The following is a 14,542-nucleotide window of genomic DNA, read 5'->3' on the forward strand; positions in this document are numbered from 1 at the left end:
AGTGGAAAATCATTGCAAGATTCTCGATCATTTTATCTTTCTGTTTTGTTTGTTTTTGAGAATTTATTTTCTTGCTTGTTCTTTGGAAGCCCATATATTCTCATACAGATAATCCGAGTTATGACAGTTCACTTAGCACTGTTCAAAGTTACAACCTACCCTCCCCCCAAGAACTTACAACCGTCCCGAAGTTACAAATGTTGCAGCACTACAGTTGTCATTCACACTTATGAACAATGACAGAGGTGCAACATTTCCCCTACCTATTCCCCGCCCCCCGGATCTCCACAGCCATTCGGCCTATGGAGATCATTTACCTTACAACGATCTAGTGAGCTGTCAATTCCATTGCCTGCTTCAGTGCATTTGCAGAAAACAGAGGCCTAAAGTAGTGAGAGATCACCCGAGATCAGTAGCACAAAATCAGGCGCTACTGATCTCGCACTACAGTATGTTAGGGTTCAGAGAACAGAGGCCTAACATACTAAAGTGCGAGACCAGTAACGCAAGATTTTGTGCTACTGATCTCGTGTGATCTCTCACTACTTTAGGCCTCTATTTTCTGCAAATGTTCACAAAGAACAGAGGCCTGCACAAAATCCAGGGCAAAAGGCTTTGCAAACAGATGGAAGGCCTCTTCGTTTGCACAACCTTTTGCCCCAGATCTCGTGCAGGCCTCAGTTTGCAGAAAAGAGGCCTAACATATGTAGTGCGAGATCACATGAGATCAGTAGCGTGAGATCTTGCACTACTGATCTCACATGATCTTGCACTACAGTAGTTTAGGCCTCTGTTCTTTGCGAACTGAGGCCTGTAACAAATCTGGCTGAAGAGGGCGTGTAAGCCAACAAGAGTTTGGGGCAATGAAATTGTTATAATATTTTGAGGATCAGACTCAATGATGAATTCAGAAGCAATTTCTTCAGTTAAAGGAGAGTTTATTCATAATAGGCATTCTACTTATTCTGTCAGATTTACAGTGAGTAGCAAACGTGAGGTGAATGCACTCTCTATTTATATCAAAGGGGAGGAGTCAAGGAAGGGGGTGATTACACATGAATACATTAAAGGAGGAGGAATAAATTAACTCTTAATATCCTGTACATATATACATATCTCTTGTTATAGAATAAGGCATTTACTTATGACAAATCCCCCTCTAAATGCCGATTCGACATATGACAATGATTGCATTTGGATTCAGAACTATATAGTACTTGTAATTTTGATGTCAAATATTTGTGTTGTTTAGAAGGTAAAGGTTTAGTTAATATATCAGCTATTTGTTCTGAGGTTTCGCAGTGGATTGCTTTAATGAATCCATCCTGAGATAATTGTCTCACGTGTTTAAATTTGATATCTATATGTCTGGACCTTTGACCAATGGCATCAGATCTTGATATTTCTATAGCTGCCTTATTATCTTCATGTATGACAAATGGTAGTATTGGATTTTTCCAAATATCAGATAACAAATCATTAAACCACACTAAATTATTTGAGGCTTTAGATAAACAGACGTATTCTGCCTCTGTTGTGGAAGTCGCTACTAAATCTTGCTTCCCAGTGTACCAGAATATTGGGCAATCATTTAAAAATAATACATAACCTGAGGTGCTCTTTCTACATTTGATATCACCTGCCCAGTCTGCATCAGCGTAACTGGTGATAATAGGTTCTTTAATATTATTGGGTTCTAAGAGTAGGCAGAAATCTATGCTGTGTTTTAGATATCTTAGTATTCGTTTAACTGCTTCCCAATGATACATAAGTGGCTTACTTACATGTCTAGATAATAAATTAAGTGGTAGAGCTATATCAGGCCTGGTCCAATTAGATATATACAAAAGAGAACCAATAATTGATCTATACAATGTATTGTTCTCGAACTCAGGTGAAGATTCATCCATATTCCTTAAAAAATCAGTCTGCATAGGAGTATCGCAAGGCTTGGCATCTCTTAAATTGCATTTTTCCAGAAGTTCTATAATTTTATCTCTCTGGGATAGTTTGAATCCCTTTCTTGTCTTATTGATTTGAACTCCAAGGTATTTGTTTACCCTTCCTAGCGACTTTAAAGAGAAATGTTCACTTAGCTTGGATACAAATAAGTCTTTCTTTTCTTTATGTTTGCCTATATACAAAATATCATCCACATAGATTAACACAAATTCTAATGATTCACCTTCCTTTCTAACAAAAAAGCAATTGTCTGCAGTTGTGGCTTTGAAATTCATATTTTTAAGCACACTGACTAGACATTCATACCAACGCTTGCCAGATTGTTTTAATCCGTACAAGCTTTTGTTAAGTAACCAGGTCTCATTTCTATTTGTACATTGGCTATGAGGTGCCTTTACATATATCTCTTTGTCGAGCTTTGCATGTAAGTATGCAGTCTGCACATCATATTGAAAGACATCAAGATTGAGTATAGCCGCTATGACTAAAGCTGTCTTAACACTTTCAGTTCTTACAGTGGGAGAGTATGTGTCAGTGTAATCCTCAGGATATTTTTGAGCATAACCTTGTGCGACTAATCTAGCTTTATATAGTTTATTACCCTCTTCTAAATCTTTGATTTTGAATATCCACCTGGTGCCTATAATTGTCTTGTTCTTAGGGGCAGTGACTGGTGTAAATACACCTAATTCATGCAAGCTGTTCATTTCTTTTGTTATGGCTAATTCCCATTTTTCTCTTTCATCCATGGAAAGTTTTAACACTTCCTCGTATGTGTTGGGTGTTGGTGTTTCGTCATTCACACACATTATATAATCCTTATACTTATTAGGTAATTGTTTTCTGTTACACCTTATTGTTCTTATTGGAATGCTCTCATTATCGTGTAGATACTTTGCTTCCTTTTTGGTTAATGAATCTGTTTTTATCCTGGTATGGTTACCTGTCCATGTTTTGTTTTTGTCATCATGTGAGTTATGTTCATGTTTCTCTCTTTCTATTCTGTCTTGTTGTTTAATGTTGGGTTTTGTATTTTGGATTATCTCGTTAAGATGTATCTTAGACCAGTTGGCCTGTTCATGAAACACTGCTGTTTTTGATACTATGAATTTGTTATTACTGTCAATGAATCTATATCCTTTTGTGCCTGTTTCGTATCCCATGAATCTGAGCCTTCTGGATACATTATCTCCCTTACGTCTTAATTGTTTTGGTATGTGTACGTCTGCTGTAACTCCAAATATGTGCATGTGTGATATTTTTGGTTTCCTATTGTACATTACTTCGTATGGTGTTTTATTTAGGATGCTAGACCAGGTCCTATTTTGGGTATAGTTTGAATATAGTAATGCTTCTGACCAGAATTGTTTTCCTAAACCAGCATCTTCTAATGTACATCTAATCATGGTTTGCAGTGTCGAGTTCTTTCGTTCTGCTGTACCATTCTGAAAAGAAGAAAATGGGCTAGTCGTGAAGTGTAGCATTCCTTTGTCTTTTAACCATTGTGAGAATTCTTTTGACATGAATTCGGATCCCCTATCTGTCATGATTTGTTTTATTTTGATATTGTGTTGTGTTTCTACACGTTTGTAAAATTCTTTGAATTTTTGGAAAGTTTCATCTTTGTGTTTTAAAGTATAAACAAATCCATAACGGCTATAGTCGTCTACAATAGTTAGGAAATATCTTTTTTTGTAAGTGATGGATGGTGTTAATGGACCAACCAGATCCATATGTACCAGATCAAAAATTTGGTTAGAGGTCCTTGTTGCCCTCTTTGGTTTTGGGTTTGTTCTGAGTTTTGAGGATTTACATACTGAGCATTCCAAATAGTTTTTACAATCCTTTATTTTGACGCCATCAGCATGTTCAATCATTTTTTGTATTACAGGGAAACTTGCATGTCCCAATTTTCTATGCAACATGTGTGCGCATTCATCATGAATTGGTTTGCCTATATTGGGCCTTTTGTTATTGTGTGTATCACTAGTGGGTGTGTCTTTGTGGTTACAGTGTGTATTGGGTCCTTCATTGTCATTGTTGTTACTATGTTCACTGTCTATGTTAATGTCGTCATCAGTGTTTGTATTGATGTTATGCAACCATTTATCTTCTGTTACAAGGAAGGGTAGGCCCCCTTCGATAATTACACTATTCAATTTAGTCCCATCCTTTTCTAGTATTGCTTTTCCCCCAGAGAAGATTATATTTATGTTGAAATCTTGGCTTAATTTCATTGCACTAAGTATGTTATGTGATATTTCTGGTATCAACAATACCCCCTCTACTTTACCTAAACCAGGTATATTTACATCTCCTTTCCCTATGACTTGAACATTTTCTTGATTGGCTACTCTTATCATAAATTTATCATTTGTGAATGAAGACAGTATTTTCTTGTTATTTGTTGTGTGATTAGTCGCCCCTGAATCTATGAGCCAAGTATTGTTTTTTGATTTTTGTGTGATGACATCGTTATGTTTATCTAATCCATTTAATGATCCTGATTTTCTGTCCCTTGAATTATCCCTATCCTTTCTGCGTTCTCTGTAGTTTGGGGAGTCTCTATATCTGTATCTATCAATAGATGATTGCCTGTCTTGATATCTACCCCTATAATCACGGTTTTGTCTTTCCCTATGAAACATGGGGCAATCTCCCTTAGAGTGTTTTCTGGATCCACAATTGTAACATTCAATTGTTTTTTGGTGATTCTCTTGGAAGGCTACTCCTTTTGCCTGTCTGTGTTCTGTGTATGCATTGTATCTACTTTTCCTCAAATTATCTTCAGCTATTAACTTATTTGACAGACTTTCTATGGATAAGTATCCTAGATTGATTGAGTCTAAATGTGATATGTAGTTATCCCATGATGAATCTAATGAGTTAAGGATAACGCTTTTCATTGTCTGTTCTGATATTATTTCTCCTCTTAGATGTAATTCTGCTCTGGTTTTGTTTAAGGATATTAAATGTTCACTTATGGTGGTTCCAGATCTTAATTTGGCTGAAAAGAAATCTTTAGACATTCTAGTGGTTGTTGCTACACTTTCACTATGAAATAATTTAAACATGCATTGAATTATTTCAGAAACAGTAAGATTATGCTTAATACTGTAGTACATGGCAGGTGATATGCTAGAAATTATTAAATAGAATGCTCTGTGATGCAGGCAGTCCATTTTTAGAGTCCAAGGTCTTTTGGGAGGATTGGTTATAAAAAATAATAAATTTTCTTTCATAAAGACAATCTGAATTTGTTGACACCATTCCTGTAAATTGATGCCATCAATTCTAAGTTTTGGGAAATCACTAGGTAGATTCCCAATATTACTATTTCCACTACTTACAACTGTGGGTAGTCCATGGTCCTGTAGATGTTGAAAATTGCAGAATGGTGTGGGTATTCTGCTGATGAGCTTGAAAGGTTCTTCTTTTTCATAAAGTTCATTGTAGTTCTCTGTGTTCATCTGCGCATGCGCGTTGGTCATTTCTCTGCTGAAGCCGCTGGGAGAGGTTCTCTTTGCTGTAGCTCCCTCGTAGTGCTCTCCTTCTGATGATTCGGTCTCCGGCTCGATCTTGGGTGTTCTGCCGGCAGCTGTGGTTCGTCTCTTTTCTTTGGAGCTTTCTTGCTTGGGGTATTTTGTTCTTTGGATCGTTTGTGGTGTGGGGGAAATTTCGATTTCTTGTTCGGTGGATGATTCTTCTGTATCTGTTTCTGACTCTTCAGAAGAATAAATATAATTTTTGCTATTTTTTGTGTTTTTTCGCGCCAGAGTTTTTGAATGGTGCATTCTGATTGGTTCAGCTGTGTTCATTTCTGTGGCCGGTTGAAGAGAAGATGGCTGCCTTTCAAAATTTTGAGCGGGACCTCTGGTCTTGCTTCTGGTTATTTTTTCTTTCGTTGTAGGTTCGCTCACCATTTTTGTATTTTCGGGTTTGGCTTTTTCAATTTCTTTTTCTCTCGCTGCTCCATTTTCTTCCAAGAAGTCTCGGAGTTCCACGATGAGTTTGTGGTCATCTTTTTTACTTTTTATTAGCCTCAGTATCTCCGATCTGAGGTCTTTGTCTTTTATTTCGTTTTCTTTCTTAGGCATGTTGGATTTTATTGAGTCAGTTCAACCATCGACTGCTACCAATTTGTTATAATATTTTGAGGATCAGACTCAATGATGAATTCAGAAGCAATTTCTTCAGTTAAAGGAGAGTTTATTCATAATAGGCATTCTACTTATTCTGTCAGATTTACAGTGAGTAGCAAACGTGAGGTGAATGCACTCTCTATTTATATCAAAGGGGAGGAGTCAAGGAAGGGGGTGATTACACATGAATACATTAAAGGAGGAGGAATAAATTAACTCTTAATATCCTGTACATATATACATATCTCTTGTTATAGAATAAGGCATTTACTTATGACAGAAATTGCCTTGCTTGAAGCCTCCATCAGCTTGCAAATGCCTTTCATACCATTCCAATCTCGGCACGAAGAGCATTTACAAGCCGATGGAAGATTTCAAGCAAGGCGATTTCACTGCCCCAAAGTCTCATCGTCTTGCAAATGCTCTTCGTCCCAAGACTAGAATGGTGCAAAAGGCATTTGCAAGCCAATCAGAGACTTGAAGCAAACAATTTCTCTGCCCCAAAGTCTTGTCAGCTTGCAAACACTCTTCACGCCGAGACTGCAAAGAAACCATGGGAAAGAGACTGGAGAGGATACAGATCTTCACAAGGTAAGTGACCTGCGGCAGGACAGGGGGGAGCAATTGTGGGGACCCCATAGGAAGGAGCATGAAGTAACCCAATGAGTCAGGGGAGGCCTTGAGTGGTTTGAAGCAGGTGGCCTGTTCCATCGCTAGGCCCCCATGACCTTCCCCACCCTGAGATACCTCATGTACGCTTAACAACCTGCACATTCAATTAGCTAATACGTGGGCAGGGAGTGATCACAGTCAAGTTACGCGATTCACTCCTACGAATCCGCAGGTTACAAATGTAATTGGCAGGCTCCATTACATTCGTAGTTTGAGGACTACCTGTATATGTAAACATGAGAAATTAAGAAATCATAGAAATTAAGGCTTCTAGCAAATGATACTTTTCTGGTTACAAAGTCAAAATGTGGATTGCATTACCTAATAGCTGCCACTCCATGACCAACTTCATGTATAATACCACTGATGAGGATTGCTGTGAAGAAATAGGACAGCTGGCTGATGGGAAGGTTTACACCAGGTACCTGTTTTCAAAGACATAACAAGATACAAAGCAGCAAGAGATGCAGTGATAGGTCTTATTTTATTTTATTTTATTTATTTGATTTATTTGATTTGTATACCGCCCTACTCCCGAAGGACTCAGGGCGGTGAACAGCCAACAATAAAATACATAAATACACAAAATTTAAAAACCCGATAAAATCAAATTAAACTTTTTGGCCCAGACAAATTAAAATACCCCAATAATTTAAAAACAGATTAAAATTTACATATTTAAAAAGGGAAGAGATCAGGCCAAGCCCGCTTGATGGAATAAAAAGGTCTTCACAGCACGGCGGAAGGAGCGCAGATCCGGGATCCTCCGTATCTCCGGGGGGAGCTCATTCCAGATGGTAGGTGCCCCCACAGAGAAGGCTCTCCCCCTAGGGGCCGCCAGTCGACACTGTTTGGCTGACGGCACCCGGAGGAGTCCCTCTCTATGAGAGCGTACTGGCCGGTGGGAGGCTATTGGTGGTAGTAGGCGGTCCCGTAAATAACCAGGCCCTAAGCCATGGAGCACTTTAAAGGTGGTAACCAAAACCTTGAAGTGCACCCGGAAGACCACCGGGAGCCAGTGCAGCTCGCGCAGGAGAGGTGTTACATGGGAGCGCCATGTCGCTCCCATTACCACCCGCGCGGCCGCACTCTGCGCCAGTTGGAGCCTCCGGGTGCTCCTCAAGGGGAGCCCCATGTAGAGAGCATTACAATAGTCCAGGCGGGAGGTGACGAGGGCATGAGTGACCGTGCGTAACGAGTCCCGATCCAGAAAGGGACGCAACTGGCGAATCAGGCGGACCTGATAAAAAATCCTCCGGGTCACGGCCGTCAAGTGCTCTTCTAAAGACAGCCGTGAATCCAGGAGGACGCCCAAGTTGCGAGCCCTCTCCGTGGGGGCCAATGATTCGCCCCCAATAGTCAGTGATGGCGTCAACTGGCTATATCGGGACGTCGGAAACCACAGCCATTGGATGGGTTGAGCCTGAGCCTGTTCCTCCCCATCCAGATCCGTACGGCCTCCAGGCACCGGGACATCACTTCAAGGGCATCGTTGGGGTGATCCGGGGTGGAGATGTACAGCTGGGTGTCATCAGCGTACTGATGGTACTCCACCCCGAAACCACGGATGATCTCGCCCAGCGGCTTCACAGAAATGTTGAACAGGAGAGGTGAGAGGACCGACCCTTGCGGCACCCCACATATGAGGGGCCTCGGGGTCGACCTCTGTCCCCCTGTCAACACAGACTGCGACCGGTCAGAGAGAAAGGAGGAGAACCACCGCAACACAGTGCCTCTCACCCCTAACTCTTCCAACCGGTGCAGCATGATACCATGGTCGATGGTATCAAAAGCCGCTGAGAGATCTAACAGGACCAGGACAGAGGAGCACCCCCTGTCCCGAGCCCTCCAGAGATCATCAACCAACGCGACCAATGCCGTTTCCGTGCTGTACCCGGGCCTGAAGCCCGACTGGAACGGATCCAGATACGTCGTTTCATCCAGGTGCTGGGGAAGCTGTTGCGCAACCACACTCTCAACAACCTTCGCCACAAAACGAAGGTTGGAGACCGGACGATAATTTACCAACATTGCCGGGTCCAGGGAAGGCTTCTTGAGGAGAGGCCTCACCACCGCCTCTTTCAAGGCGGCAGGAAAGACACCCTCACCCAGCGAAGCATTTATAATCCCCTGGAACCAGCCTCGTGTCACCTCCCGAGAAGCCAACACTAACCAGGAGGGACACGGGTCCAATAAACAAGTGGTCGCGTTCAGTCTACCCAGAATCCTGTCCACGTCCTCAGGGGTCACAGGATCAAACTCATCCCAGATAACATTCTCAAGACCTGCCCCAGTCCCTCCCCGAGACTGTCCAGTCGGAGTCCAGATCTTCCCGAATCTGAGCGATTTTGTCATACAGATATTGGACAAAATCCTCGGCTCGGGTCTTCCTGCATTCTGTTAACACAGCTGCCCTAAAAACTACTACAGATTTTCCAGTGCTCTTATAAAGAACTCATTTTCATGAAAAGACAGAAAAGAGGAAAATTATAACCAGATATAATCTGGTCATATTTACATACTATCCTGGTTGAAGAACCCCTAATTCCAAATCACAAGGACTAGTGAAGAAAGGCACTATTTTATTGTCCCAAAGGTGCTTTTTCAAAAGACAACTGGACTTTTCTTCATTTTTTCTTTGAAAACATTTCACTTCTCATCCTGAAGAACTGATGAAGCTTCTTGGATGAGAGTGAAACATTTTCAAGGAAAAAAACAACAGTCTAATTGCCTTTTGAAAAAGACAACCAGGACCTGGGTGATTGAGAGTCTCCATAGACACTTACCTCTTTTTATGTTCTTAAAACAGAAAATAAATTAGACTTTTCCAACTGTTGTCCCTCCACAAATTTTCAACTTTAGTTCAGCCAATCTTCATATATGGCCAGCCAGAACACACAGAGGGCACCAGATTGGTAAAGTCTATTTAAGATATGTTAACGTGCTTCATCCTGGAAAAAAGCTATATGGCTGCGAACAGTCAACACTGACTTGATGGTATAAATCAATTTTAAAAAGCGCTATTCAAAATCCACTGCATTCAATAGTTTTGGATAGCTATCTACAGATAGAATGAATTTGTACATAGATCAAATGAATGCAAAACATGTTAAAAGGCATATATTTTGATTTTAATGTGCTAATACTATTTTGTCTTGATATTGATTGCTTATTGCAAATAAAATATTAAGAACATATTAATAAAAATACAACATAGGGAGGGGAAGAGTTATCTCACCTCCCCATAAATATTATCTGATTATGTGTTTACATGCCATACTTAATTTTCCTGAACATTTTTTTTCTGCCTACATGTATCATAGGTACTTTAGGTTACCTTGGGTTCTGGAAAAGTAGCCCCAGAAATCTTCCAATATAAAAATAAATATTAAGACATATCGGCATAGCTAAAGTCTGAATGATTTCTTGTAAGATACTGATTTTAAGTTTTCTTTCACTGGTTAGATTATAAATATAGAAATAAAACTCACCACAACCTGCAGCATTTGATCACTTTGACTAGCAGGGTTTTCAGTTAACATCTGTGACAGAGTCTGTGTCAATGTCTTCCCAAGCAGAACCACAGAACCAAACATAGCTGCTATGCCAAAAACCATCCCTATGTTAAACCTAAAGCAAGCATGTAAATATTGTTATAAATTAGTATCATCTCCAACTTGGTAAGCACACATGGCAAATTCAAATACTTAAGTTTCCAATTTCCTACACATGCATTCATTGTACAAAAAAGAACTCTAAAATAAAATGGCATCCTATTTAGCTGTCATATAAGCAATCAGTTTCAGAACAGTAACCATTCTGATAGGAAGAATTGGAAGGAAGAATTTCCAGTAATTGTCTCATAGACGCCTGAATGGTATTTCTGAAACAATACCAGAGATAAAGAAATCTTGGCTTCCATCTTCCCCAGGTGTAGAAAAGGCGGTTGAAAAAAGCTGTCTGCCATCGCACATGGAATGGAGAGACTGACAGTCCATAGGATACAAGCCATTCCTCATAAGGCTCTTTCAGAGAAGATGACTGTAAGAGAAGGTGAATACAGTAAAACAAAAAAGGAACTCAAGAACTTTGCAAATTAGAAGTATGATTGCACAAATATCTCATGTTTTCTTTTACTTATGGAAAATGAGTCTGTAACTAATGAGGGCTGGCAAGCCAACATATGGTATGTTGAGAACATGATGAACATTCCAGCAAAATGGTTATTAAGAGCAAATGGTTCATTCACAAAATAGCTGCCCTATCTATATACAAGACACCAATATAGCAGAACATTATTTGCCTCTTTCTCTTGTTCTTATATTTATCTTGTTCTTTATATGCTTATATTTATCCTGGTCTTGAAAGGCAGTGGTGGGTTTCTACTGGTTCGCCCCAGTTCGGGTGAACCAGTAGTGGTGGCGGTGGGAGGCTCTGCGCTTGTTCCCGATTCCAAACCAGTAGCGAAGGTAAGTGGAACACGCTACTGCTGAAAGATATGTATTCTTCTGAAATAAGTACTGAGCCAAGCCATCCACCATTTTTATTTCCTTAAAAAATATATGGATCCATATGGAGTTCACAGACATGAAATGAAGATGATGCTGAAAGCTGGTTTTCTCTCTTATGTTTCAATATAAAATGTCAGGAGAGGCGAGAACTTGCCAAGTATCAACAGAACTGCTGTAAGCATAATGGCAATCAAGAGTCCACACTGGAGAGGCAGAATTTGGACTATGTCTTATTCAATCTCTGCTATATTTTTTGACTATTTTCAGCTGTTCTTTGGATTAGATGTAAAGCAGGGGAGGCTGGGGAATTCTGGAAATTAAAGTCCACAAGTCTTAAGGTTGCCAAAGTTGGATATCTTAATGTAAAGCATCAACAGTGCGTTATTTATCAATATTTTTTCTGGAATGCACATCAAACTTCTGGAAAAGGTTTGCTATTTTGAAAGAAATTGCAGCAGTAGATTCCTGTAATAGCAATGAAACCAATGAAACTAATATACTTACTGAGATGAATGAATATCTGAAGTAAAACTGCACATTCTTAATTTCATTTTAAAACAAAATCAAAGAGAAGATGAAATGAGAAGAACCAGAATTTGACAACAGAATTTGAAGAGATTTGCAAGGTTTGGGGAATGTTACTGTGACTGCAGTGTATGCACTTCCAAACTGAAAACATGTGCCTAATTCATTCTGAATACATTTATGACCACAATAGAGCCCACGATTTCCATTCCTAAATAAAGCAGCTAAGTAGATTTTGCCCCATTTTATGACTTTTTCTGCCACAGCTAAGTAAATCACTGCAGTTGTTAAGTGAATCATGTAGTCATTAAATGGATTAGGCTTCCCCTGTTGACTTTGCTTGTCCAATGCCAGATCTCTGGGAAGGTTACAGTGATCACGTAAAAAAGTATAGGTAGTCCTCAACTTATAATAGTTTGTTTAGTGACTGTTCGAAATTACAATGGCACTGCAAAAATGGACTTGTGACCATTTTTCACACTTACAACTTACAACCTTTGCATCATCCCCAAGGTCACATGATCAAACTTCAAATGCTTGACAACTGACTCATTTATAAGAAGGGCAGTACGCCGGGGTTATATGATCGCCTTTTGCAACCTTCTGACAAGCAAAGTCTATATTCACTTAACAACCATGTTATGAACCTAATTACTGCACTGATTCACTTAATAATGGTGGCAAGAAAAGTCATAAAAAGGGGCAAAATTCACTTAACAAATGTCTCACTTAGCAACAGAAATTGTGGGCTCAATTGTGGTTGTAAGTCCAGGATTACCTGTACAAAAAGTGGCTCCCACACTCACAAAGCCACATACAAAAAAGGTTGGATCCTTTTTCCTTGGGCGGCTGAGGCAGCCTAACCAGCCTTATTTCTGGCCCATCCCCGCGCCTATAAAGCACCTAAGAGAGACAAGTGGTCAGCAGAGGAACCAATCACGTTTCGGTCTTACTCTGCACGTCTTAAAATAAAACTTAGAGAGGTTGGAGGTGAAGGGTGTGAGCAACTTTTGGATAAATGAAGCGTGTAATTTTCCCTCGAAAACCGCTAACAGGTCAGGCCTTGCAAACGAGGCAAGGTGGGCAAAGCCCGAGCGAGAGTTGTGCAGAACATGGAAAAGGCTCGTGGCCGCTATGAGCTGCTCTTCTTCCTCCTCTGAAGACTTGAGGAACCTATCGCCCGCAAAGATTTCCCATACAAGGGCCTAAGAAAGGGAAAGGCTCCCGTCTTACCTTCAGTACCGTGTCGGTTATGTATATGGTGCACCAACCCCCCAGCACACAGACCACCACAGGCAGGGGAATCATAGTGACGGCAGCAAAGCAAAACAAAAGTGGCCACGGCGACCAAGCCGCGATTCACAGTTTACGGCCCGGAACAAAATGTCCCTCGGAACTAGGGTGAGGCAACCGCATTTCCTGAGAAAGAGACTTCCGGAAAAAAGCACCGGGAGTAACCTAGTGTGTTGAGTGTTTAATTCTTGGCGTTAACTTCAGGTTCTACTTTGCACTTGATAGACGGCTTCCTTTAAATGGAAATACTGGGGAATTAACATATTGCGTGAAGAACAGCGGAAGTCTTTGTTGTTTTTACGTTTTATTCAAATCATAATTATCTATTTAAAAAGTCCGAACGCACATCTTTTCCACCTACTTGCACCCCTGGATTTTCATTTTTCTCGAGAAAGCTTTTTAACGCTCGCTAACGTTTCACTATGCGTTTGTGGAGATTCTCAGTTAACCAGGTCATGGTTGTCCCCTAGGTGCTTTTTCAAAAGGCAACTGGACTTTCATTGAAGACGTTTCGCTTCTCATCCAAGAAGTTTCTTCAGTGAAAGTCCAGTTGCCTTTTGAAAAGCACCTTTGCGTTTCACTAACTGGGAAATGGCCGGGTTCGGAAGAAAAATCTCACTGCGTAATTTCTCACTATGTATTTAATATAATGAAAATGTAGAAGGGAGACAGGCAGCTAGAAGGCTTGAAGTCCCCTCCTCGCGACAGCGTATAGTATAGGTAGGGTCTAGGAGGGGAAACTGTCAAGTTTATTGTACTGGAAGTAAAGACACTCGTGGCACATTGAAAGCAAATTTATTAGCGTAGATTACAAGAGTAGGGAACTATGGCCCTTTAAAGACTTGTGGACTTCAACTCCCAGAATTCCCATGATTCAACTCAATTTCCGAGGAACCAGCGGACGTTCCAGCGGAAACCCAAAATCCGCCCCCCGGAATGTTTGCGTGCGTGCTTCTGTATGCGCTTGTGTTTCAATTGCAGGAATGCTTGCTCTGAAAAATTCCTTCGAGCCATTCCGATGCTTAGCAAGGTTCTTGGAACGATCAACTGAAGACCAGTTGACGCTATAGCCTTTTATGTTATACTTAGGAGTCCACAATGTTTTTTCCTTATTCCACACACTCCACAGCTGCCATAGCTTACTTAAAAATAAATGTACAGTACTGGTCTGGTACTTATAAACTAAACATTTATCTTTACTTGTGGAACGTATGCCTAGCGTGAATTTAAGGCGAGGGAAGTTTGGAATTCCAAATTCACTCGTTTGATTTCCTGGATCCGTAAACTGCAAAAGGGCACCTGTAACACAGCATTCGTTCTGTGGTAAGAATGCATCCCACCCGAATCCTTCTGCGTATGTGCCAAAATCGCTAGAATAAAACTAAAAAGAAAGGAAAAGAAATACAGACGCTGCTAAAAGTAAACGAACACCATCTC

At 40.5% G+C, this 14,542-nt stretch overlaps 1 protein-coding gene across 1 annotated transcript in view; it reads right to left on the minus strand.

Annotated features, from left to right (window-relative positions):
- Positions 1 to 13,218, minus strand: part of MBTPS2 (membrane bound transcription factor peptidase, site 2) — an 89,923-nt gene extending 76,705 nt beyond the window's left edge. The window contains exons 1-4 of the mRNA XM_070944025.1: positions 13,046 to 13,218; positions 10,672 to 10,817; positions 10,268 to 10,406; positions 7,098 to 7,201 (exon numbers count right to left, since the gene is read on the minus strand). Of these exons, the coding sequence (XP_070800126.1) occupies positions 7,098 to 7,201; positions 10,268 to 10,406; positions 10,672 to 10,817; positions 13,046 to 13,120 (464 nt within the window). The 5' untranslated portion in view covers positions 13,121 to 13,218. The remainder of the gene's footprint in view (positions 1 to 7,097; positions 7,202 to 10,267; positions 10,407 to 10,671; positions 10,818 to 13,045) is intronic.
- Positions 13,219 to 14,542: the final 1,324 nt, after the last annotated feature.

This window comes from Pituophis catenifer, unplaced genomic scaffold (genome assembly GCF_029215685.1).
Source record: "Pituophis catenifer annectens isolate HBS135680 unplaced genomic scaffold, rPitCat1.0.hap2 SCAF_4, whole genome shotgun sequence".
Taxonomy (NCBI): domain Eukaryota; kingdom Metazoa; phylum Chordata; class Lepidosauria; order Squamata; family Colubridae; genus Pituophis; species Pituophis catenifer.